This window comes from Anabrus simplex, chromosome 10 (assembly GCF_040414725.1).
Source record: "Anabrus simplex isolate iqAnaSimp1 chromosome 10, ASM4041472v1, whole genome shotgun sequence".
In the NCBI taxonomy this organism is placed as follows: Eukaryota; Metazoa; Arthropoda; class Insecta; order Orthoptera; family Tettigoniidae; genus Anabrus; species Anabrus simplex.
Window position 1 is genome coordinate 51,635,932 of NC_090274.1, and position 24,430 is coordinate 51,660,361.

Sequence of the window (24,430 nt, forward strand, 5' to 3'; positions counted from 1 at the left end):
GCAAAATGAGTCAAATTTGGCAGAAGGGTTTCTTTGATGCTTGTTGTGTTGGTGTTGCTTCAGAAAAATTTTAACTCTTGCTTTGTCTCATGGTGAACTTTTATCCAACTCATCATCAGTGACACTTACATAACATTGCTAATGCCACAGACCTATAAACATGCCCGTATCGTACATAGGCGTGGTCCATAACCAGGAAAGCAATGCACCCATATCCCGTACGGGCACAGGAGAACATTTCTCATTTCTTTGTTTTCATTTGCAAACAGTTTTGTCAAATGTGTTCATGATAGACATTACAATGGCTTTATTGTGGGGTTCAGTCAAAATCCAAATATGAAGCCTATGGATTTAGCATGGAATTTAAACATTACTCTGCCAACCTTAAACACGGCTGTTAGCACTTTCAGCACTACCATATTTTAACATGAACAATGGCAGTGAACTGGGTCTCTTTCCTGAATTTTAATACATTATTTCACAACAGCGAAACATAGTACATACCTGATTTTTGTATCATATGAAGGTTTCATTGCAGGTTATAAATTTCATTTCTTGTCCGTATTGAAAATCTACTTGTGATACAAAATTATTACAAATTTTTATAGAGCACCTATTCAATACATAATAAGCCAATGCGAAATTACATCCTTATTAAATTCTTAACATGGTAAATGTTTTGCTCCCTTTTAGTGAGCATCATCAGCAAGTTAACATTTACTCAAGGTTTAATAAGATCATGAACATATTCTACTGAGCTAAAATATGCCTTTCAAGCATGAGTGACAAATATTACGATATTTTACTGATCATGTGACAATAAAAAGTTCTGTCCTTAAGCATAAATACAATTGTTTAAAATCTTGGCATTATAACACTGTCTTTTAAAACTTGTAGACGAAACTCATCTATTAACCATCTATTTGAAACCTTTGTATGAGATCTGGCTAACTGTATTGATTCAATATTCTTCATTGTATGTTCTTTCAAATTCTACTTCACATCGAATGTTTTCATTTTACTAACAAGTTCCTTTAAGAATAACAAGACTGATGTAATGACAAACATTTGGATTTTTAGCCAATACATATTGTACTAGTGTTACTCCTGTAATATTGGGAATATGACAACAGTTTATAATAGAGGCTATTATTAGCTTCATAAAATCATTAAACACACAATGAATGTTCAAGGACAATTATACAATTCAAGAATACTGAATCAATATAATTAGCCAGATCTCATACAAAGGTTTCAAATAGATGGTTAATAGATTAGTTTCATCTGTAAGTTTTAAAAGACAATGTTAATGCCAAGCTTATAGACAAATGTGTTTATGCTTAAAGACATAACTTTTTATTGTCACATGATCAGTAAAATATCGTAAGATTTGTCACTCATGCTTGTAAAGCATATTTTAGCTCAACAGAATATCTTATTAAACCTTGAGTAAATGTTAATTGGCTGATGATGCTCACTAAAAGGAGCAAAATGTGTACCATTGTAACAATTTAATAAGGATGCAATTCCACATTAGCTTATGATGTATTGAATAGGTGGTCCATAATAAATAATAATTTTGTATCACATATGAAGGTGTCAGACATCCAAAACATAGATGTTAATCAGGAAGTACATATCTAAAGTGTTTTAATTATACTAGTCTTATGAAAAACATTAAAAAATGTATGAGAAAAAACTTTTACATTCAAGTTTTACCAATAAGCCTGCCAAAACAATAAAAAAGAATAATTTAATGCGGCTACTTAATCCACAAATACACATAAGTACATTTGAAATTTACCTATTTAGGAGCAGTTTGTTTTGGTATAGAAGCCTGAAAACATTGGGGTATGCAGTCCAACCTTGCACTCCTTGCACCACCATCTACAGAACTTGATTTTCACACTACAGGTGAATCATAAGCCTGCACCTCTTTGCCAAAATGGAAAAATAAGCCCAAATATTGGGAGAGGTGAAGAATTTCTATCATTTGTATTCAGAGTAAAATAATACAGCCGAAAAGACTTGCACTCGAAAGTAACATAGCAAATAAAAATCCTGCCTGAACTATCACTCTCATAAACAGAGCATTCATCACTGTCATCTGTTTCTGAGCCCGCTTCTCCCGATGAAATATCAAGATATCACTATCATTGAGTGAGCGTGAGGACATGTTCACATAGTAACACAGCTGAGAGCACGACATATTTGGCGCGCACAGCACCCGGCACATCGAGTGCTTCAGTAAAGGTGATGGCAAGGAGAAACTAACCGTTTTATTGTTTAGGTTTTGAACTTCCTGATAACTGATGCATTCTAGTGGACACTAGATAAACTACTACCACGAAGCAAGGAACTGGAACCAAACGGGATACGTGCTGTTGCCTATAAACACGCCCGTATCGTATACAGGCACGGTCCACAACCAGGGAAGCAGTGAGCACATATCCCATACGGGCACAGTGCTGGAAATGTTAATAAAAATAAATGAAGAAGGGAAAAGTGCTAAAAGGAAACATAATTACCGAGGGCAGTTTCCACAATTCTAAGAAAGGTTATGCAAGCAAGGGCTTCAAACATGCCATTAGACAGTACTATTATGGTTTAAACTCAGGGAACACATGTAGTAGAGAAGATGGGGCTTGATGATTTTAAAGCATCAAATGGTGATGGTGATGATGATGATGATGATGATGATGATGATGATGATGATGATGATGATAAGGAGGAGGAGGAAGAAGAGGAGGAGGAGGAGGAACCAGATCCTGAGCTAATTCCTACATTATAAAAAGTAATGGAGGCAACTCACGCATTGAAGTTAAATGTATAAAGTTTTGAAGTTAACAATGATGAACTGACTTGAATAAACAAGATGGACACTACAATTCTAAAATTAAAGCCAACAAAGTCATCAACCATACATTGTACTTCAAACCAGTATAAAAATTTGCATCAGGTAAGAAGTATTATTAGTGTCAAAGGTCATGTATTGCAAATTTCATATTTTCACTATCAAGTTTTCCCATCTATAACGTTGATATCCTGGGATCCCTTTGAAACCTTACTAACTAGATTCCACAGTACACCATTCCTGCCTATATTACTCTCTCCTCTACTTATCCTTTATCACACTCTGATATATGAAGTGGACAAGTAAAATATTATACTGAAAGAAAATATGCATATTCACACACTGAAATTCATAAGCTACGAAAAGCTCCTGGAGTGAGGCATTAAATCACATTTTAACATTCACGGCTCACAAAGTAATACATTTTTAGAAATTCACAACTTTTTGCGTTCATAAAGTGGGGAAGCTGAAAGGAACTCATTAAGGATTAATCAAACATAAAGTAGATAAAAGGGAACTGGAATTGTTGCGGCATGAGTCTATCTATGAGAAAAAGACATTATAAGAGAAAACGTAGTTAACTAAAACCCACAGTTCTCTCCATCCATAGAGAAATATACCTAAATGTCATAGTCTACTTACAAAGTTAGAGGGTTCTTCCTTTATATCTGAAGGCCATGCAGGCTCACATTTGACAAATGCAGTTTCCTCCATACTATCTGAGAAGCAAACCTGCAAAATACAAGCCAAATAGCAATTGAAATATTAGGGGAACATCAGGGATCATCTTAGACCAATATCTTACATAATGATTATTCCTATAATATCCTCACATATATACTGAGCAATTTTCCCATGAAGATTTAAATACTATGGAGCAGTCAGCAGTCTGAATTGAAATATAAGGTTATTAAATAGCAAGAAGTACGGAATACTACCAGTATAGTCTGTGATATCACAACCTACTCAAAATGGCATCTCTTTACATGAAAACATTATGTATTAAAAAGTTTTTGGATGTTGGGAAATAAAAGATAAATACTGTATCATAAATCAACATTTGAATTATTAAAAAAGGTGAATAGGATGACTGAATCAAGTTTAAGAAGAATAGGAAGATGTCAAAGGCAGATACAGCAAGAGAAGTATGGCTTAAAGTATTTCATCAATGGAGGATTTAAATTAAGATGACCCAGGAGGATATCAACATGGCGAATGCTAGATTTACACAGCATCAACGAGCTACAGCATCATTTGTATTTAGGAACAGCTACTGGCAACATCAAGTGAAAACTCATACAGTTGCAGGAATAAATTGGATAATTGTTAATGAATACATAGTTCTCCATCTAAATGGGAACAGGAAATTTCAAATCTCATAAGATTCCAAGTGCCTGTATAGTATAACAGAGTGTAGTTGGAAAGTGGAAAGTTATATCGGTGTTAGTGATTTGCATTACATTTGGCTTTATTTGGGGAGTATTGTAGATGAACAAATTGTTACTCGTGAAATGTTCTAACATTAAGAAGTATGTTTTTAACATGTGTTCTTCATTTTCAATGCCATGGAGGAGGAAACGAGTGTAAAATGAATGAGAATACTGTCATCAAGATGTGTTCGATGCTGAAATATCCACAGGAGAAGGACACAGAGATGAGGGAAGGCAGCCCATCACCAGATTGAGGGAGCTGAACAGCAATGTGATAAGTCTTTCTATATGTAGTTAATTTTCTCTTTCAGGATGTAGAGTGTAGTGCTTGACATATTTTGATTTTCTTTTTCCATGCAGAATATAATGAAATTTAGGAATGTGAAGGAGATGCTAGGATCCTCTAGATAATGAATTATGATATTAATCTATTAAGAGGAGAGTAAATCATCCATATAAAAAACCAGTTAGATTTTGATCTGGGAAACCACGTCTTTAAAGAGTTATCCACTTTGGGATGATAGCTAAAGTATTTCAGTCAAGGACCTAACAATTGGAGTATTATTTCCTATCCATATGAATCAATTATATCATCTTAGATGATATGTAAATGGAATAATGCAAAGAAGTTAAGGGATCACTGTAAAAGCAACCTCAGGGTACATAGCATCATCGGAATATGATATTTACTTATAGGTGGAATGTTATATGTTACTCAAATCGAAACTGACACACTGAGAGATGTATGTCTTTGTGATAATAGCAAGTTATAAAGATTATTGTGATGTGATTTAAAGAAATGCATGATGATAAGAAACATATAAAACTATATAATTATGAGAACATATTATGAATACTGAGAGTCTTCGTGCACATGTATTGATACAGGGCCATCGTATTTGAGTACCAATAAATATGAATAGACACAGAGGAATATAAGACTGAATCTTAAACATATGAGGTAGAATAGGGATCTGTGAGATATTTTACTAATGTTTTGTCAAGGATAGATTCCAAATACTTTGTATTGTAGGTTGTATTCCACACTACCCACTGCTGTTATGTTTGAGAACCAGTAGATCTTGTGAAGTACAATATGTACTTACTTGTTTGTTCGCTGTGTGGTACAGTAGTCATTTTCAGGATATTCCAGAGGAGTGCCGGTGTACCTAGATCATCTCAAATGAGGATGTGGCTATTGGTAACATTATTTGACAAAAGTGGGCTGTTACTGTCTTATTCTAGGAGAATGATCTCTTCAAGCCAAAATTTCATTTTATTATATTCTGCAGGCATGGTTTTGTATTTTCTTTCAGTATAATATGATGTTAGAGCACCTTTCTCCATCATTTTTGATTGAGTGTGAGATTTCTTTACGTAAATATTTTTCAGTCACGGAACCAGATGTTCTTATTTAGCTGCTACGTTGTTGGCCCGTAACTATGGTGATGTGTTATTATGGTTGAAATCTCTTTCATGTTTTAATGAATTTGAATGTATTTAGTTTTTGTGTACAACATATATCATCTTGATTTTAATATCCTGGAAGGAGAATTATGATAGGTTAATACAACCAGACTTATGTGCAACACTGTATATTGAAATAACCTGAACAGATAATCTTACCAAACATAATGAACTATTTTGGCCTATGTAAACAAACATGTTTTTAAACTGTCGCAATGTAACCTCAGTTTAGAGCCTCCGTGGCTCATGTGGCAGCGCGCCGGGCTCTCACCGCTGGATACAATGGTTCAAATCCCGGTCACTCCATGTGAGATTTGTGCTGGACAAAGTAGAGGCGGGACAGGTTTTTCTCCGGGTACTCTGGTTTTCCCTGTCATCTTTCATTCAAGCAACACCCTCCACTATATTTTCATTTCATCTGTCAGTCATTAATCATTGCCCCAGAGGAGTGCAACAGGCCTCAGCAGCCAGCACAATTCATATCCTAGCCGCAAGTTGGGGGCTTCATTCATCCCATCCCTGACAAGGTCATTGAGTGGAAAACAGGTTATAGGTTTCATTTTCATAACCTCAGTTTAATTGAATTAAGAAGCAAAGAGAAATGAGCTTACAGATGCAATTTAGTAATTGTAATTTCACATTTAGTATCATGATTTGCTTTTTATTGCTGCATCTATGCATTTGAGACTGTTTAGTCAATATGCTATTGTTGTCAACACCTAGACTGCATTGTTATTTGCTCTGCCAATGTTTTTAATGAATTAACCTTGAAACAATAGAATGGAATCCCTTGTTAATTGAGATTGTAATTCCGCCCATGATTTGTTTTGGTTATAATAAACCAAGCCATCATTATTTTAAGTCTATCTTATATTATCAAGTAGATTGATTCAATACGGAACCTGAAGAATGAAATTCTTAATGTTAAATTGTCACAAACTCTCATGTACTATTGATCTTGCCTATGTTTTATAATGGTTATATGTGTGAGCCACTCCACTACCACTCATATATGTCACACATATTTACCATGCAAAAGGTAGGACAACTTTATATATGCATGTATCTCCCATCACTCCGAAACTGTTACATAAAGTCCTATGAGTGGGAAAACTGGTATAATATGATCTCAGTCCATGTTACCAGTGGTGCTGATTGATTTAAGGGGAAGTAAAACTGAGAACTATTAACTCTAGCCAGAAGAGAAATAGTTCTGGCTCTTCAAAGAATAAAGATATCCATAAACAAAAAGGAAGGAGTTCCAAAAAGACAGATGTAGACATACATATATAGGACATACTTTAAGGAAGCCCGCTGGAGCCAGTGAAAAGACAGCACTGGACTGAAACCCCCAAGGTGATAGAAAGTGCAGATGTCCAAAGAAGACCTGGAGAAAGATAATCGAAAAGGTATGTCCAGCAGTGGGAAAGACTTGGAATGAAGTGGTTAGCCAATGATAGGAATAGATAGAAGTGTTTCACAGAAACCCCATGCTCCAGGAGGAGCAACAGGAAATAAGTCAAGTAAGTCAAGACCTAGACATCACTTTCTCTCTGTGCAGCACATGCACAACCCACATGACAACCCAGCAACTCAAAACTATACGAGCTTGAGGAAACTTGAAGCCATTCATTTTGAGATGTAGAACTACTGTACATTATCTTTATCCAAATACATTTCATTAACTCTTCCAACACTCCGGTGATGCTGCAGGCATGATTTGCACTGTACGAGCTTTATTGGTTCTGTTTAACAACTGGATGCCCTTCCTGATATCAAACCTCTGTAGAGAAACGTATTCAATTATTGCATGCTTTAGTAGTGGTTGGTAGTGTGGTGTATTGGGTGTAAATGAACAAGTGAGAAGTGTGTATTAAGACAAACTTAGATACCCGGCATGACTGAATATCAAAACCAGGTCCCTCTGAATTGAAGGGTTGAGAAGATGATTATTAAAAAAATCATAAAAGAATGATCACACGAAGAATAAGACAAGAGGAGATCACAAAAGGAAGGAAGGAAGGTGCCCAAATATCACACTCCGTATTTGTGTGCATTGGATGTAAAGCTAAAATGCGAACTTTCTGGATAGTGAAGATTAGGTTATGACGATTTCATAAAGTTTGACTTGATAAGTTCTGAATTTTGTGAGCAAATAAAATATTATGTTCAAATATGCAGTGGTAATAGAAATGCTTTGTAAAATGTTAAATAAGTATTAATCATCAATGGTTTTGTGACAGCAATGTTTATAATGTATCGGATAGGAGAGAATGAATACTGAAAATAAAAATATATTAGCATACTATAAAATAAAAATTTCATGATGGGTCTGCGAGACCCAACCCGTTTACTCATGTAACTTTTTGTGACCTATGCATTAGCAGGCTAATATTCAGCGGTGTGAAAAAATCTAATCAGCTGAATGCAGATGATTTCTTTGCTACTGATGGTAGTTCACCAGAAATACTTCATCTAGTCATGTCACTGCAGAGATTCAGATTTCTCTTACAGCACCTAAGATTTGATGACAGAAATACATGCCAGGAAAGAAGATTCAGTGATGAACTTGCTCCCATTTGAGATATGCTTGATAGCTTCATAGTAAATTGCAAAGCCCATTGCAGTATGTCTCAATGCGTGACCGTCGATGAAATGTTGCTGGGATTTTGTGGACGCTGTAGTTTCAATCAATTTATATCATCTAACCCGAACAAGTACGGCATATTAAAAGTATATGCTCTCTGTGATGCCAAGATGATTTATACATCAAATTTAGAAGTTTGCGTAGGCAAGCAGCCTGACAGTCCTTTCCAAACCAGCAACTCTCCCCTAGCAGTTGTTGAGAGGCTGTGTGAACCAATATATTCATACTGGTAGAAATGTCACTACAGATAATTGGTTCACTCACTTTGAGCTTAGTGACATACTCCATGGTCAAAATAAACTTTGTTAGGCACCATTCAGAAGAACAAACATCAGATTCCCCCTGAGTTTCTACAGCAGCAATCAAGGCCTATTCCATCAACAATGTTTGTGTTTCATAAGGATTGCATGTTATTCCTGTGGAGGGGAAAAATGTTCTACTCATCATTCACCTGCACGACGATGACAGCATCGATGATGCAACAAAATTGTCTGGCGTAAATTCCTGACTGGGTTGGCTATTGGCCTAATGAAGAACCATGCTGTTCGAAAAGCTTGTATTACCAATATTCCTTGAATAACCAGAGAGAGGCTAAAGGAAATTTACAACATCAAGGAAGATGTCCAACCTACATTAGAACCATCAAAGGAATTCTGCACGTCTAAGCAGAACCGGAAGACAAATTACTTCTGTAAGAAGTGTCATAAGTATTTGTGCCTTGAACACACAAATGTTGTATGCCATGACTGTCTTCAAGGTTAATTGTGTACTGATGCAAATTTACAAACTTTAGATCTCAATCATGATTGTTTGTTTTCTTTTCAACAGAGCTTATCATTGGATATTTTGCTAATTTCACTTGTCATAACTCACTTATAATTTCTCCTTATTATAGCTTATAGATTAGGCTACTTACGTGTATTTTAAATAAAGGTTAAGATGATAAAATACTTATGTATTATACCCTTCCTTTAAAAATATATTCAAAAATAATGAAAAGTATGGAATTATTTAAGGCCGGTCTACTGAACCAAAGTCACTAAAGTTGAGAGTAAAATTCACATCACTAATGGAGGGCTAATAGTGCTTCGGCAGACTTTGATGGCACAGCGATCGTCCGCACATCCTACCTCTTATGGCACAACACCCCAAGACAGTATACCAATAAGATAATGCACATCTACACACCACGTGTCTATGGACTGCCTAGAGCATGTTGAGGTCCTCCCGTAGCATGCAAGATCCCCGGACCTCTCCATCAGTGAACACGTGTGGGATGACACTGGAAGGGGTCTCCGTCCCAGTGCCAACCTGAGAGACCTGGAGGGACAGCGGCAACAACTGTGGACGAAGGGGGGGGGGGGGGGGGGGGGGGGGACAACCTACTGACCTGGCACCAACATTCCAGTTGTAACTGCCGACGGCCTTGTCTCTTTCATCCCATATTGTGATCAGTTCAATAAAGGCACATGGTCTTTCAACACATGTAGTTTCATTCACTTTCAACCACTTCTTCTGGGTGCTTAAAATTTTTTGTCAGGCAGTGTACTTCGTTGCCAAGTTTAAACAGCAAAAGTACACGAGTACACGTGCCCTAGTGCTGGGAGAGGAGGCAGTCCTCCGAGTGATTGAATCGGTTATAGCAAGTGAAGTGCTCCACCGGTATTCTCTGGTACTACTGCGGAGAATTGCGGAGGTATATGGAGGGTGACAGAGGAAACGGAGAGAACGTGCTCTGCTCATTCAGAGAAACCACACCTTCCTGTCAGTTGCTGCATGTGACGGGTGAACTTTCTGGCTCTGTTAACTTCACTGTTCAGCTAATGCCACGGAAACCATTAGTATTTGGAACTCTTTTGATTCAGAAGGCGATCAGAAGAAATCTGCCAAGTGCAAATTATGTCCTCATAGTTTTTAATGGGAGGCAGCACATCTAATTTATTTGATCATTTAAAGGAATCATAAGCAGTGTTTGGAACCAACAACTGAGCAAAGTAATGAGGCGTATGCCCCAGGCAGTTAGGAGCATAAGCGCTTGAATCGGAGTTTGGCTATGTTTGTTTCTATAGATATGCAACCGCTCGGCAATGTCCAGGATGAAGGCTTCAGGAAGTTTGTTGACTATTTAAATCTCAGGTATGAACTACCATGTCCCCGAATTCTGTCTGTGGTAGGTGGAAAATTAACTCATATTGCACCATTTATTGTACAGTATTACAATCAAATGCCAGCTATTTCTGTGATCGATACCTATGTTATATTTATTTTTTCTTGGGAATTCTAGGCGAAATACCTGACGAAGTACACAATATGCTGAACATCGACCTGGCAGCAGCAAAACACGTCGCTTTAACGACTGACTGTTGGACATCCAATAGACAAGACCCGTACATAACTGTGGATGCCCATTTTATATCAAAGGCGTCAAATGCACTGATGTCCGCATGTCTGGCAACGGAAATTGTGCAAGGAAGTTATACCGCGGAGCATATCGCTAGCCGCTTGTCAGACATCATCGATTCTTGGCAGCTGTCTGGTAAAGTGCCAGCAATTACTACGGATAACGCTGCAAATATGGTAGCTGTGGTACAAAAGTTAAATATCCTCCATGTTTCCTGTGTAGGGCACACATTTAATTTGACCATAAGTGATGTGGTAAAGAGCACGTTGCCTTTTTGTACGCTTTTGGATACTTGCTCAAATATTGTCACGCATTTCAAGTAAGTATGTCACAACAGAAGTAAAAGTAAGATTAGGGTTGTAAGTTTTGAAATGTTAAACTCAAGGTATTGCCGAACTATGGCTTATAAACATGCATTTGCTCCAGGCCTCCTCGCAACGCTGCTAGTGTTTATTTCCTAATTTTTCTTCTAGGCAAAGTTCTGTTGCAAGCCATAAATTAAAACATCAACAGTTAGAGTCCGGTAAGCAGCCACTCCAGCTTATTCGGTACTGATTGGAATATAACAATAAGTTAATTTATTAAATTTCCACCTAATCAACACAATAAGTCTTGTCTTTGTTGATTTACATTGACATGTACATGTTTCACCTTGTATATAGACATCATCAGCCATTGCCTTAACCTTGAAATAAAATCAGGCACCTAATTTACATATAAATAAAATAAAACTTTTTTTTAAGCCTTGGAGAGACTTGAACTAAAATTAACATACGGTAAAGACTTGTACAATGTTGGTTTTAAAGATATTGCAATGAGTGAGGAGTTTACAATTGGTGAAAGTATTTGCAATATTGACATTAGAAGGCTACTATTATAATTAAAATGAACAAAGCAACAGTCTGTTATAAATAAGTGGTAAGATTGCTATAAAATTATGTTGACCGACCAGCGGTTACAATTAGACAATGACGAAAATGACGATCAAAATCGTATATATTCAAAAAATAATGTTGAATAAAATAATGTCGAAGGATGGTCAAGTGATCTGTAATTATTTGTTTACACGAGATAAAAGTCGAAAGTCAATGGCATATGGTGAAGTTGTGGTTCTCTTTGATGAAAAGTACGAAGTTGTAGTTGAAGGTTGATGAACAATGTTTAAATTGGACTTCTATGGACCAACACAAACCTACAACTATAACACTCGTCGTAAGTCAACAGTCGTCAATAACTTTTAGCTCTTATTGGAACAAGTTACCCTCACAACCCCTCAAACTATCAATCTTTAAGTCTCCCCTCAAATCAACGCCTCACATTTTTTTGCCTGGTCGGGTGATGCCACATCTTTAAACTCACACCTCGCAGGCCTCAAAACAGCATATCGGCCTGACGCCACGAAGGAAGTCGGCTTTCCCAATATGTTCACCTGCATCGCCCGTAATGTTCACCCTTCTATTACAGATTATGAAATTGAAAGAGAACTCAGCATCCTGGGCGTCCATAGTGCCTCCAGACTACTCGCCGGCACCGAACCGTCCTCGGACATACTACTATATATTCCTCAAGCAGATGATCTCATCGTGGACAATGGCGTGTTTATCCATCGCCGCCACCATGGAGCCGAACCTACTCCCCAAAATATTCTGACTCAGCTACTAGACAACACACCAGCATTACATCCAGCAGCGCCGCCGCGGGAACCACCGCAACAACAGACTTCGCCCTCTCTTTCCAGCGCTCAAGTGACTACGACTACTACCATTACTACTACTACTACTACTACTACTACTACTACTACTACTATATACACCATCACCACTACTACCCCCACCACCACCATCTCCTCTGCTGTACAAATCTCCTATCCCGATCCTAGCACCACCACAGTCACGTCATATCCCACCTCCCTTATGATGTTCTCTCACCCCATACGTCCCACCTCTGAACGACTTAGTCCACAGCAAGTACTCCGTCAGCCACCTGGAGAGGAAACTACCACTGCTAACCCAACTGACCCAGGAAGACCACCATCGTCCACAACACTGCCTGACAACAATACAATACATAGCTGTGTTGTATGCGGAATGGACCCCAGCACTCAACCTGAAGACATTACCGAAGACCTCTGGAAGACAGAAATTCCCGTACAACGAGCGTTCCGGATCTGCAAAGCGGACGGCCTACCTTCCTCATACGCCTCCATCTGCCAACCTACCAAGATGTCCAACACCTCGTCGATCACAGAGTATATCTTCAAGGCCGCTACCACCGCGTGGAACACTCCTGTTCTCCTATTCCTTCTATGACCCGCCATACCACATCACGACGTCGTCCCCGGCTCGCTCCACCTCCACAACCACCCAGTCCACCGCCTCATTTTTTTATACAACCCCACCGCCTAACTCTGGCCCTTTACGTCTACTACTCATCTCACTCTGGAATTTCTCCTCACTATTTCACGTCCTGGCACTCCACTTTTGCCCTCACACGTACCCCAGATTTTAACCGTTGTATATACTTGTATCACTGTATTGTACATTAAATCGTAAGACTGTAAATCAAACATGCATGTAAATGCTAATGTAAAACCTCACCACCTCCCTTGCTACATCACTACATCTCTCCCTACCACCCTGGTAAACTCATTTAAACCCTAATCCTATCGACCCCCCCCCCCCCCCCACAGCTCCCATCTACGTAACCGAGATACATCGTAATTCCTCCTCCCTAAATTCTGCACATTGTTCTTCCCATCTCCATGAGTCAACACTCTTCACAGTTCTCATCACATCTCTGGCCTGGGAGACAGCGTTACTGTCTAGGGGCCCGCCCCGCTCTTTGGGCGGGGAATGAAACACATTCTAAAAAAAAAAGTTACCCTCACCATCGTCAAATGATTCAACTGTCACATTGCCTTTTCGACTTGAATGTCTATAAACCCATATTCTTAACAACGTTTTGGCATCGCTTCAAACCGAGATGGTCCACCACGTTGACACTCTACTTAAAATAGGTCATACTAAAACAAACTACTCCGCTCCTACAGCTCCTTTCCTTGCATAATGGTTTTAGCGGAGGAAGCGGAGACAACGGAGGTAATCGGAGATGCCGATTCATGCGCGAACTGCTCCGCTCCTACCGCTCCTTTCCCAGCACTAACGTGCCCCGTTGCCCGGTAAGCTGTTCTCAGCGAATATTTAATACCATGACGCCCAGTTCAAAGCAGAAACCTTTCATTCTTTTCTCTCTCTCTCTCTCTCTCTCTCTCTCTCTCTCAGAAAAATGGGCTAACATGTTTCTAAAATGACAAACACTTTGAGCTATACAGAACTGAAGGAGTTCGTAACTCCTATTGTATTTTCAAACCAATTCGTCTGCTTATCTTACACATTCCAGAAGTAACCGCTTAGCAAATAATAAGGTGCAGATAATCTGTACCTGTTACAAAACTATTTTTAGTTTGCACTCCTCTATACGATTATACTATCGTCTACCTGGTATGACAGGAAAAATTTTCACGTTAATAGAAGCGGTCCCAGCCAAAGAGCACGTTCGTTCCACCACTGGCAGCCTGGCACACTAGTGACCCTGCTCTACTGGCCAACATGTAACAAAGAGGATAGGTAACAAATTCACTATCTACTATTCTATCCTCTTTGCTCACTATGTCGGATCCGTACCATCCCCTCTGATCCGTACGCTGCAAGCTGTGATGATATGATGCATCTTATTTTCTATTCTATCTTTACCCTAAAGGCATCGCTGATCGATAAATTCCTTGTCTTGGTTAGACAGAAAATATGAGTTAAGTAAATATGAACAGACTTTGTTTCATACTGAATAATATGTACGATATTTGTTTCCCAACCTTTATTGTCACTTTTGTCTCATATTACTTCAACTTCCTCTCAGTTGGAGTTAGGTAACAATATCGAGAAGATCTACCGGTAGGGGTAGATGTAAAGGAAGAGTACATAGGCCTAATGGTTATAAATTACCAACGAACAAGATTCCCTATAATTATCCGATATGTTTTCGAAGTGGCAGATAATGGCGTTAAACATTTCTTGTAATTTTTTTTTTTTTTTCCTGCGGGTGGTGCAGCGGGGATTTTAATCGCGTCTGATTAATTCTTCTGGCCCAGGGACTGGGGTTTGTGTTTGTCCCAACACTTTCCTGCTCATATTCAGACAACACACTACGCTACCAAACACCTTTGAAACACGCAATAGTAATTAGGGTTGGCGACAGTAAGGGCATTCGGTCGTAAAACTGGACCAAATCCACATGTGCGACACTGTTCGCACCCGCGACCCCAAATACACTGACTGACAGTGACAATGCAACACCAAGGAGGAGTGGTTCGAAAGGGATGAAAGTTGGGGAAAAAACAGAGACGGCACGGACGAATAATTGATGTTTATTTCAAACCGATATGCAGGTTACACAATGCGCACGGCATCGACTCAGTAGGATGTAGGGTCACCGCGAGCGGCGATGCACGCAGAAACACGTCGAGGTACAGAGTCAATAAGAGTGCGGATGGTGTCCTGAGGGATGGATCTCCATTCTCTGTCAACCATTTGCCACAGTTGGTCGTCCGTACGAGGCTGGGGCAGAGTTTGCAAACGGCGTCCAATGAGATCCCACATGTGTTCGATTGGTGAGAGATCCGGAGAGTACGCTGGCCACGGAAGCATCTGTACACCTCGTAGAGCCTGTTGGGAGATGCGAGCAGTGTGTGGGCGGGCATTATCCTGCTGAAACAGCGCATTGGGCAGCCCCTGAAGGTACGGGAGTGCCACCAGCCGCAGCACATGCTGCACGTAGCGGTGGGCATTTAACGTGCCTTGAATACGCACTAGAGGTGACGTGGAATCATACGCAATAGCGCCCCAAACCATGATGACGCGTTGTCTAGCGGTAGGGCGCTCCACAGTTACTGCCGGATTTGACCTTTCTCCACGCCGACGCCACACTCGTCTGCGGTGACTATCACTGACAGAACAGAAGCGTGACTCATCGGAGAACACGACGTTCCGCCATTCCCTCATCCAAGTCGCTCTAGCCCGGCACCATGCCAGGCGTGCACGTCTATGCTGTGGAGTCAATGGTAGTCTTCTGAGCGGACGCCGGGAGTGCAGGCCTCCTTCAACCAATCGACGGGAAATTGTTCTGGTCGATATTGGAACAGCCAGGGTGTCTTGCACATGCTGAAGAATGGCGGTTGACGTGGCGTGCGGGGCTGCCACCGCTTGGCGGCTGATGGGCCGATCCTCGCGTGCTGACGTCACTCGGGCTGCGCCTGGACCCCTCGCACGTGCCACATGTCCCTGCGCCAACCATCTTCGCCACAGGCGCTGCACCGTGGACATATCCCTATGGGTATCGGCTGCGATTTGACGAAGCGACCAACCTGCCCTTATCAGCCCGATCACCATACCCCTCGTAAAGTCGTCTGTCTGCTGGAAATGCCTCCGTTGACGGCGGCCTGGCATTCTTAGCTATACACGTGTCCTGTGGCACACGACAACACGTTCTACAATGACTGTCGGCTGAGAAATCACGGTACGAAGTGGGCCATTCGCCAACGCCGTGTCCCATTTATCGTTCGCTACGTGCGCAGCACAGCGGCGCATTTCACATCATGAGCATACCTCAGTGACGTCAGTCTACCCTGCAATTGGCATAAAGTTCTGACCACTCCTTCTTGGTGTTGCATTTGCTCTGTCAGTCAGTGTATGTTGGAAAAGCGGTGGAAGAAGAAGAAAAAGATTAAAAAACAATTTCTACAAGCCCTTATTTTCTTATCAGCTGTTTCTTTCCTTTATTTACTTCAATTATTAACGAAATTATTAGCGGAAATAGGCATAAAATGTCGTTTGTCGTGGCTAACCGATTTGTATAGCGCCAGAGCAAGTATTCTTAGTGTGCAGTCAAACACTAAATGTTTTTTTAATTGTATACTTCTATTTACTACGTAGGTACTACTATTTAACTGCCATGTCTGTCTGTCTGTCAGGTCATCAGCCCAGAGGCTGGTTGGATCCTCAAATAGCACCACCAAAGGTTATGCGGTTATAATAAACCTCCCAAAAATATGGCAGCACCAAAATGAGGCGTACTAGGCAAGATGAGGAGTGAGGTAGTTTGCCATTGCTTTCCTCACTGGGTTAGAAAGTACTATTGCAGCACGACTGACACTATGAACAGCACATTTCATAACACTCAGATGCACTAATCATGCTCCGAATGTCATTACTCAGCACTACCCATACCCCAGCAACTTCCATATTGTCACAGCCATGGATGTTGACTGGGACTTCGGTGGAAGCTACACCAAGTCGGCCGTGGCTACACTTTACTCTGGCCTGTCCCAAGAGATGGATGCAAAAGTACTGTATCCATCAAGAAATGACAGCAGGGAGGTTAACTGCCATACATCTGTAATATTGTTTCTTTGCTGGAAGTTTTATTGTATAGTATTGAATCAAAATCTCAACAAAAAATAAACACTTAAATTGGTAAACTGCCAACTATCAACTTTACCTCTCTGTGGAAATTCACTCAGAAAGCGTTAAAAAACTTACCATTTTGTAGCTCCCCTTTTTTCTCTCTCTCTCAGTTTTGGTATATGATCCCCCCGTCCTCACCATCCCACAAACCCGGATACCAGTACTATTTGTTGTCTGTATATTCTTTTGCCCTTGCGCTTTTTATTCCCAATCGCCGCTACTGGTCTTAAAGTCAGGTAGTCAGACTCTGAATATAACAAATACTGAGAGGCCTATATACTCGCAGTATAAGCAAGTAAATAACATTCTCCGAAAATCGTAAAAGTAGTTAGTGGGACGTAAAGCAAATAACATTATTATTAGTAAATAACATCTTAAAACATTGAAGTAGTCTATTCTTTATTGAAACAAAAATAATGTCACTCTCCTTCATCTATATCTGTATCAGCTGTTGGAGTACTTGGCTAAAACATGGCGGCTGGACTGGACATGGCCACACTGTAGCCGTCCTGTCCTCACCACTTCGTTTGTTCATCCTTGAGTAGGGGACAATGGCCTGATTTCTAGCGTTGGTGTCGGTGGCATGTGTATTCCATTATAGAAATCTGCGATACTATGTGATACTCATTGACTAAATTGATTATATATAATGGTGGAAAAAATATTTTTCTATTTAAAGAAGGAAGCATGAGGATAAGTTGAAGAAGTATTTTCTATCCATTTGCTATCCCGCTGTTATCATTCTGAATATTATAGCAAATGCTATAGCATAAATATTGAAGTTAGCCTATCCGCTAACAGAGGGAACCTTCTCGCGCAACTCGAAACTTGACTGCCTTATTCTCTGCGCATCTCCAATTACTTTTTCTTCGGCCTGGTGGCTCACCAACTCTAACTTTGCTGCCTCGCCGAACCCAAAAAAGCATATCAGGCTGACACCAAGATGGAAGTCGCCCTACTCTGTATATCTGTCTCGCCAGGAATGTCAATCCAGCTATCCCCGAAGAAGAAATTGAAGCAGAACTCCGTGCGATTGGCATCCACCATGCCATACGATCTTCCGCTGGCCCAGGACCATCAACTGATGTGCTACTCTATACTCCTGCAGCTGACTTCTGGAATGCTGTTGATAATGGCGTTTATATCCAAGGCAAGCTCCATCGAGTAGAAGAAATTCCGGCAACAACTACGTCAGCCCAGCCAACTGCCTATACCACAGCCGAGCCTACAACTACGCCATCACAGAAACCACCACAACTACAGACTTCGTCAAATTTCTACATCACTCCCATTACCACCACCTACACCACCACGACCACCACTGTCACCTCGACCACTCCAACATCTACCCTCCGTACTTCCCAGATCGCTGTTACAACAGTTGTCCCATGCCACCCACCTTCACTAATGACCTCTTCACTCCTCACTTCGCCCTTCCCTTCACATCCCTATGTATTTCCTGGAACAACGAATACCACAGTCGACGCACCGCCTTCGCCAGCTTCACCCAGAACAGCAGCCTCCGCAACATCATCGCCCTCGCAGCCACCAACAACTTCTCACAGAATGTCCAGCTGTGTCATCCGTGGAGTGGACCCGGCTCTCTCCGAAAGGACCATATTTCAGCAACTACAAGCTAAAGACATCCCAGTCCGCCGAGTCTTCCGCATCAAGAATGCAACAGGGCCAACATTCATGGTACGTATCCATGTCCCGAGCGCCACAGATGTTCAACACCTCATTGACCACGGAGCTTACATATATGGCCAACGTCATCGAGTAGAACCGTCCATCTCTCCCCCTAATCCTGTCAGACAACCCACCAACAATTCTCCCCGCCGCCCCCAGGCAGTCAACTTCTCACCTAGTCAATCTGTCAGTCCACCTCCTCACCCATATAGCTTCTTTCCTTACCCACCTCCGCCAATCCATCTCATCCGGTACCTAATATCTTCCCTTCATAATCTCACTACGTCCTTGCATCTCCTCACCTTTCAATGCTATCCTCACAATCTTCTCTAAATTTCAATCCTAGCGAAAATCCCCTAAAATTCGCATATCCGTAGCCCACCTCCTTAAATTTGTCACATCGCTCCTCCCATCTCACTCATTCCTTGCTCCTCACAGTTATCGTCGCTCCCCTTGGCCCGAGAGATCGCGACACGATCTAGGGGGCCCGCCCCGTCCTTCGGGCGGGGAATGAAAACTCTCAAGCAAGCAAGGTATCCGCTAATCCTCCAATATCTGTGTCTGAGTGCTTCACGACACTACCAGTGTCATCTCTATCCGTGCTCATTTTCAATCATTCTGTGTTTTTCGCGTCCTCATTGTTCCACTAGTGTACGTCCATTTCTTTCTGCTTCCACCATAGTGTTTTTCGTATCGTACGTCAAGATGAACTGAAGACATTTCTCTCTCAGTACGATGTGTTGTGCGTTTATAGTTTGTGTGCCAATCGAAATCAATGAAAAATAGACTGACATGGAAGAAATCACATAATATTTCCTTGTTATATACTTTTTTATGTTTTTCATTTTCTCTGCTTCAATCTGTATTTGATTATGTTTTGTTTTCAGTTTTTGTACGAGACATACTTCTATGTATGTGTTTCAAAATTCTACTTTTATGTACTCACTCACCGGCCAAAGAGCTACATGTTTAGCTGGTGGCCCGCCTGCCCCTTACCGGGCAGGAATGAAATAACTATTTGAATAAAGAATAATCCGCTAATTGCGAGACCCCACTAATTCTGTTTAATATTTGGAAGTTCCATCGAAAGGAACTTGTACGATAATTTAAACATAAGGATTCCTTAACAGTAGGCCTAGTGATGAGCGATACCGTGATTTGTGAGTCACAGCGTGATTTGATATCATGATTTTCTGATATCAGTGATTTTTAGTCGTGACGTGATCACAATCACCGCATCGTCCGTGCTGCTTGGTGCTTGTTATTTGTAGCTTGTGATCAAGAGAATGCCTTGTTATTGTGACTAGGCTATCTCTGTGTAAACATTTATAAGAAAATCAGCCACCTAAGGGTTTGCATTTAATAAACAGCCTACATTTTGGTTGCATTACAGACACGGTCGTTGCCAATTTACTTCTAGGCGTACAAACTAGTGATGGGCTAGCGACGGAATCGAGTAGAATCGAGTAATGTGCTCTTAGAATCGGTATTACTCGACTTCAGACTCGAGTCCAAGCAAGACCAACTACAATATATCAGACCTTAATGCAGCTATCGATATTAGCTAAAATGGCGACCCGATCGGTTTGTTCAAATGTAAACATAAGCACGTGCGAAGCATCTGTTTAGTTCTTTCTGTTGGTTTGGATTGATTAGAAAACGTTAGTGTAGTCATGTTTTTTTGAAATATGGTTTTAAAACTATTTTGATATATTAGGACGAGTCGATCCTATTGTATGCCTGGATGTAATTCATATTACAGGAGATGCACTCGCATTCAGATCAAGTGTACTTAATGCATCGTGACGATTTCGTAGTTAGGCTACGAGTAATTTATTACGGTGCATTAAAACATTCGAGGATAAATTTGTCAATAGAGAGGATGTGTTCCGTGTACTTGATGAGCTGCTTTTTCCGGATAAGGCCAAAATTCTCTGCTGGTGCCAATCCTAGTATATTTCTCAATTACTATACCTTTTGAGGATTTTTAAAAGTGAGGTTATAAAAAGTGATAAACCTATTTATTCATCTGTGAATGAAGATTATATTCTCCTTGTTAAATTAGAGGACAAGGTATCAATTGATATACTGTCCCTTACAGTACGTATTTACGTCGCCAACGATGTGGGTGTTAAAGTGCTTTAAACGAAAATAAATATGCTACCAGAGAATTTCAAGTTCATTCTCCTATAGATTCTCTGAAGTGAAACAGATGTAGCAATTTGGTGGATCGTTAGGCCCTATCAGAATCATTGTTATGAGAGAATTGAAATTCGCGACAAGGTTATGTTTCAAAAAATGTTTACTTAAAACATATGGTAATAGAAAGGTCATTCAAATAAATGTGTTTATAAAACAAGTATTGATTTATAGGAAGAAGAATTACGGTCTGGAATAATTTACCAAGGTTGCTTCCGACACCAAGTCGATAGATTTCCAATTTCTTTGAAATCACTTAAGTACTAAGTAGACAATAGATACGTAATCTGCCACTTGGTTGACAGCCCTAAATTCAGATCATAGGTGAGCTATTAATTGACTGAATTGAAACGTATCAAATATTCCCCCCAGGACTGTTATTTTAGAATGCAATCCTATATTACCTATTTCCTTTACCATACTAGTTCATAGAAAATATGTACCGTATATTTTGAATTATCCACATATTGCTTATCTAAACATAGGCTGTTTCTAGACAGTGTTGATCTATTACCCAAGGTAAAGTTTCTGTTCGTTATTATTGACAGCTCAGCAATTCAATACGATAATCAAAAGGGTATGTTTATGTATCACAGGCGTGTTTACATGGAACCGATGCGTCGGCCATGTTGTTTTTGTATTAAGGTCTGATATTATTGTAGATGGTCTTGGTCCAAGCATACTGGTGTCGCTATCTGTGGACATGCCTTAGAACTAAAATCTACTGTACTGGAGTGCACGGCATTCAGGGTCACCCACAGAATATTTTTGTGGTGTGGAGTGCAATATGTTTGCTGCTGATGATTGATGTTGTTCAGTCATCGGTCGTCAATAATTCGATTGTTATGATTATTATTATCATCATAGGCACTAAAGGTTGTGACTTACTAACAAACTGTCAGCTGTTTAGCTAGAACAGAATGACGTTCTGTCCGCTGATTTGCTGCGTGAACGTACGTCACATTCTGGACGCCTCATCTTAATACCCGACATTATATCTGCCGAAAGTATGATGTACATATAAACTGCTGTAATTCACCTGTTCCCCCGGACGATTGTAGGCTTTGGCGCGGTTAGCAATAGGCTATGGTTACAATAAATCTGTCATACTACCGATCATATTAGCACATCTACGCCCGTGTATATGCAAAATGGCTACATGAGATATAATTTACCAGTAGCGAAGCAATACAATGTGTGCAGAAATACCGTCTATACAAATAGCACATGTTTAAAATACACTAATTACAACATACATACCGTGACAGGCATTTGAAATAATAATAATAATAATAATAATAATAATAATAATAATAATAATAATAATAATAATAATAATAATAATAATAATAATAATAATAATAATAATAATAATATAACTTTTACGTCCAAGTACGTACATTTGTATGGTTTTCGGGGATGCCGAGGTACCGTATTTAGTCCCCCATGAGATATTTTACGTCCCAATAATTCTACCGACACTAGGTTGACGTATTTGAGCACCTTCAAATACTAGCGGAATAAACCAGTATCGAACCGGCCAAGTTGGGCTATGAAGGCCAGATAAGCTATATTATCAATATTAGAATAGATGGCATATTTAGTGAAGTGTGTGCGAGACGCCGTAAACGGATATTTTCATATCTTATTATGCGTATTAAGTGGCATTATTATCGTTCTCAAGTAATTATCAAATTTAGGTTATTCCTTTTGCGCATTCATTCGTCGCAATCCCATAAACCCTCGGCGACCGCTTGTACGCATGCTTCATCCATCTACGAGCCGGCGAGTGAGCGAACGTGTGACGTCATGCTATCATCGAGCCTTCGCAAGCGAAGCGAGTCCGAGCCTGGACTCGAAAGAATCGAGTACCGCGATTCCAGGCATCACTCGCGCACATCACTAGTACAAACATAATCATTTTATTATTTACATTCGTTTTTTGTAGACATGCCGAAGTTCAACCAATATGTCAAGGAAAAAATAGGATCAACATTGGTAACAGTCGTGTTTTATACTGTAACCGATTATTTGGTATGTGCTAGGAAATGAAATTCTACACATTTATCTGGCACAAGTGAAAAATATAATGATGAATGACTATTCCCAGCCACCTAATCCAAGGTTAATGATACCAGTGCACCTTTCCTTAGATACCAGTACCGACAGTACCGTAATTTAGAAAAATATATGGTATTGAAAGGCGTTGACCCAGCTGCGTGAGGGCAATTGGGAAGCTACAATGAGGAGCGGTCTAAGAGGCACGGCAATACACTTGAGGGATGTGACGTGCTGACCACACGGCTATCTAATATCTGCAAGCCTAGAGCTGCGCAGCAGCTGTAAATGAAAGCCAAGACCTTTCGAGGCCTGGAGTGTTCTTGTTCTTAATTAACTTTAGAGTAGTAGTGGTTTAAATGAAATAATTCAAAATTACAAATTTTATTCATTAGCTATTCCTTATCTTAGTCTAATTTTCATCACATTATTGTGTTTTAGATTTCACAAGAGCATGCTGATAGTGCTAGTCACAAAGCAAAATCAACCATGAAAAGTAACACTGGACAGACTCTGCTCACACAAAGTATACCTCCCACAATCCACAGTAGTTTCTATGCTCATATGTTTAGAGCCCTAGTTGCTGAAAATATCCCCTGGAATTCTGTGCATAGTCATGTTTTCAGAGATTTGTTTACAGAAATACACCAACAACACATACTTTCAACATCTACATTAAAGAAAAACTACTTAGATATAGGAGGTAATTTTGCCAGTCACAGAGGATATTTGGGAGTCCTTACATAGGGTTGTATGTGGACAAAACCAGCAACTCTGTGGGCAGGTACATTGCTAATCTTATAGTAGGAAAACTGGAACCCAATTGGCATTTACTGCTCTCCTTTGTTCTAAGCAGCTTCAGAAAATAGAGCAAAGCATTGTGTACATCATCAACAAGGGGTTCCAGTTGTTGTATCCTGGGAGTGTTGATGATTATAAAGACCTTCTCCTTGTCTCCAACGCTGCTTCCTACATGACTGCTACTCTACCTCTCGTTAAAACTTTCTACCCTTCTTTAATGTCCATGTTACTTGCATGGCCCATGCCTTGCACAGACTCACGGAAATAGTTAGGGCCAAGTTGCCTGCAGTAAATAATCTGATTTCAACAACGAAGAGAGTGTTCTGTAAGCTTCCATCAAGAATAGCCATCTTCTGAGAGAAATTC

At 40.1% G+C, this 24,430-nt stretch overlaps 1 protein-coding gene across 3 annotated transcripts in view; it reads right to left on the bottom strand.

Annotated features, from left to right (window-relative positions):
* The window catches only part of LOC136881988 (zinc finger protein interacting with ribonucleoprotein K), a 97,424-nt gene extending 83,037 nt beyond the window's left edge, over positions 1-14,387 (bottom strand). Inside the window, exons 1-2 of one of the 3 annotated variants that reach the window (XM_068229507.1) lie at positions 14,297-14,387; positions 3,497-3,586 (exon numbers count right to left, since the gene is read on the bottom strand). In XM_068229507.1, the coding sequence (XP_068085608.1) occupies positions 3,497-3,568 (72 nt within the window). In that variant the 5' untranslated portion in view covers positions 3,569-3,586; positions 14,297-14,387. Of the gene's footprint in view, positions 1-3,496; positions 3,587-5,390; positions 5,644-13,686; positions 13,913-14,296 lie in introns of those variants that run through there. The other 2 variants (XM_068229508.1, XM_068229512.1) reach the window with 2 other exon arrangements.
* Between the last annotated feature and the right edge of the window lie 10,043 nt (positions 14,388-24,430).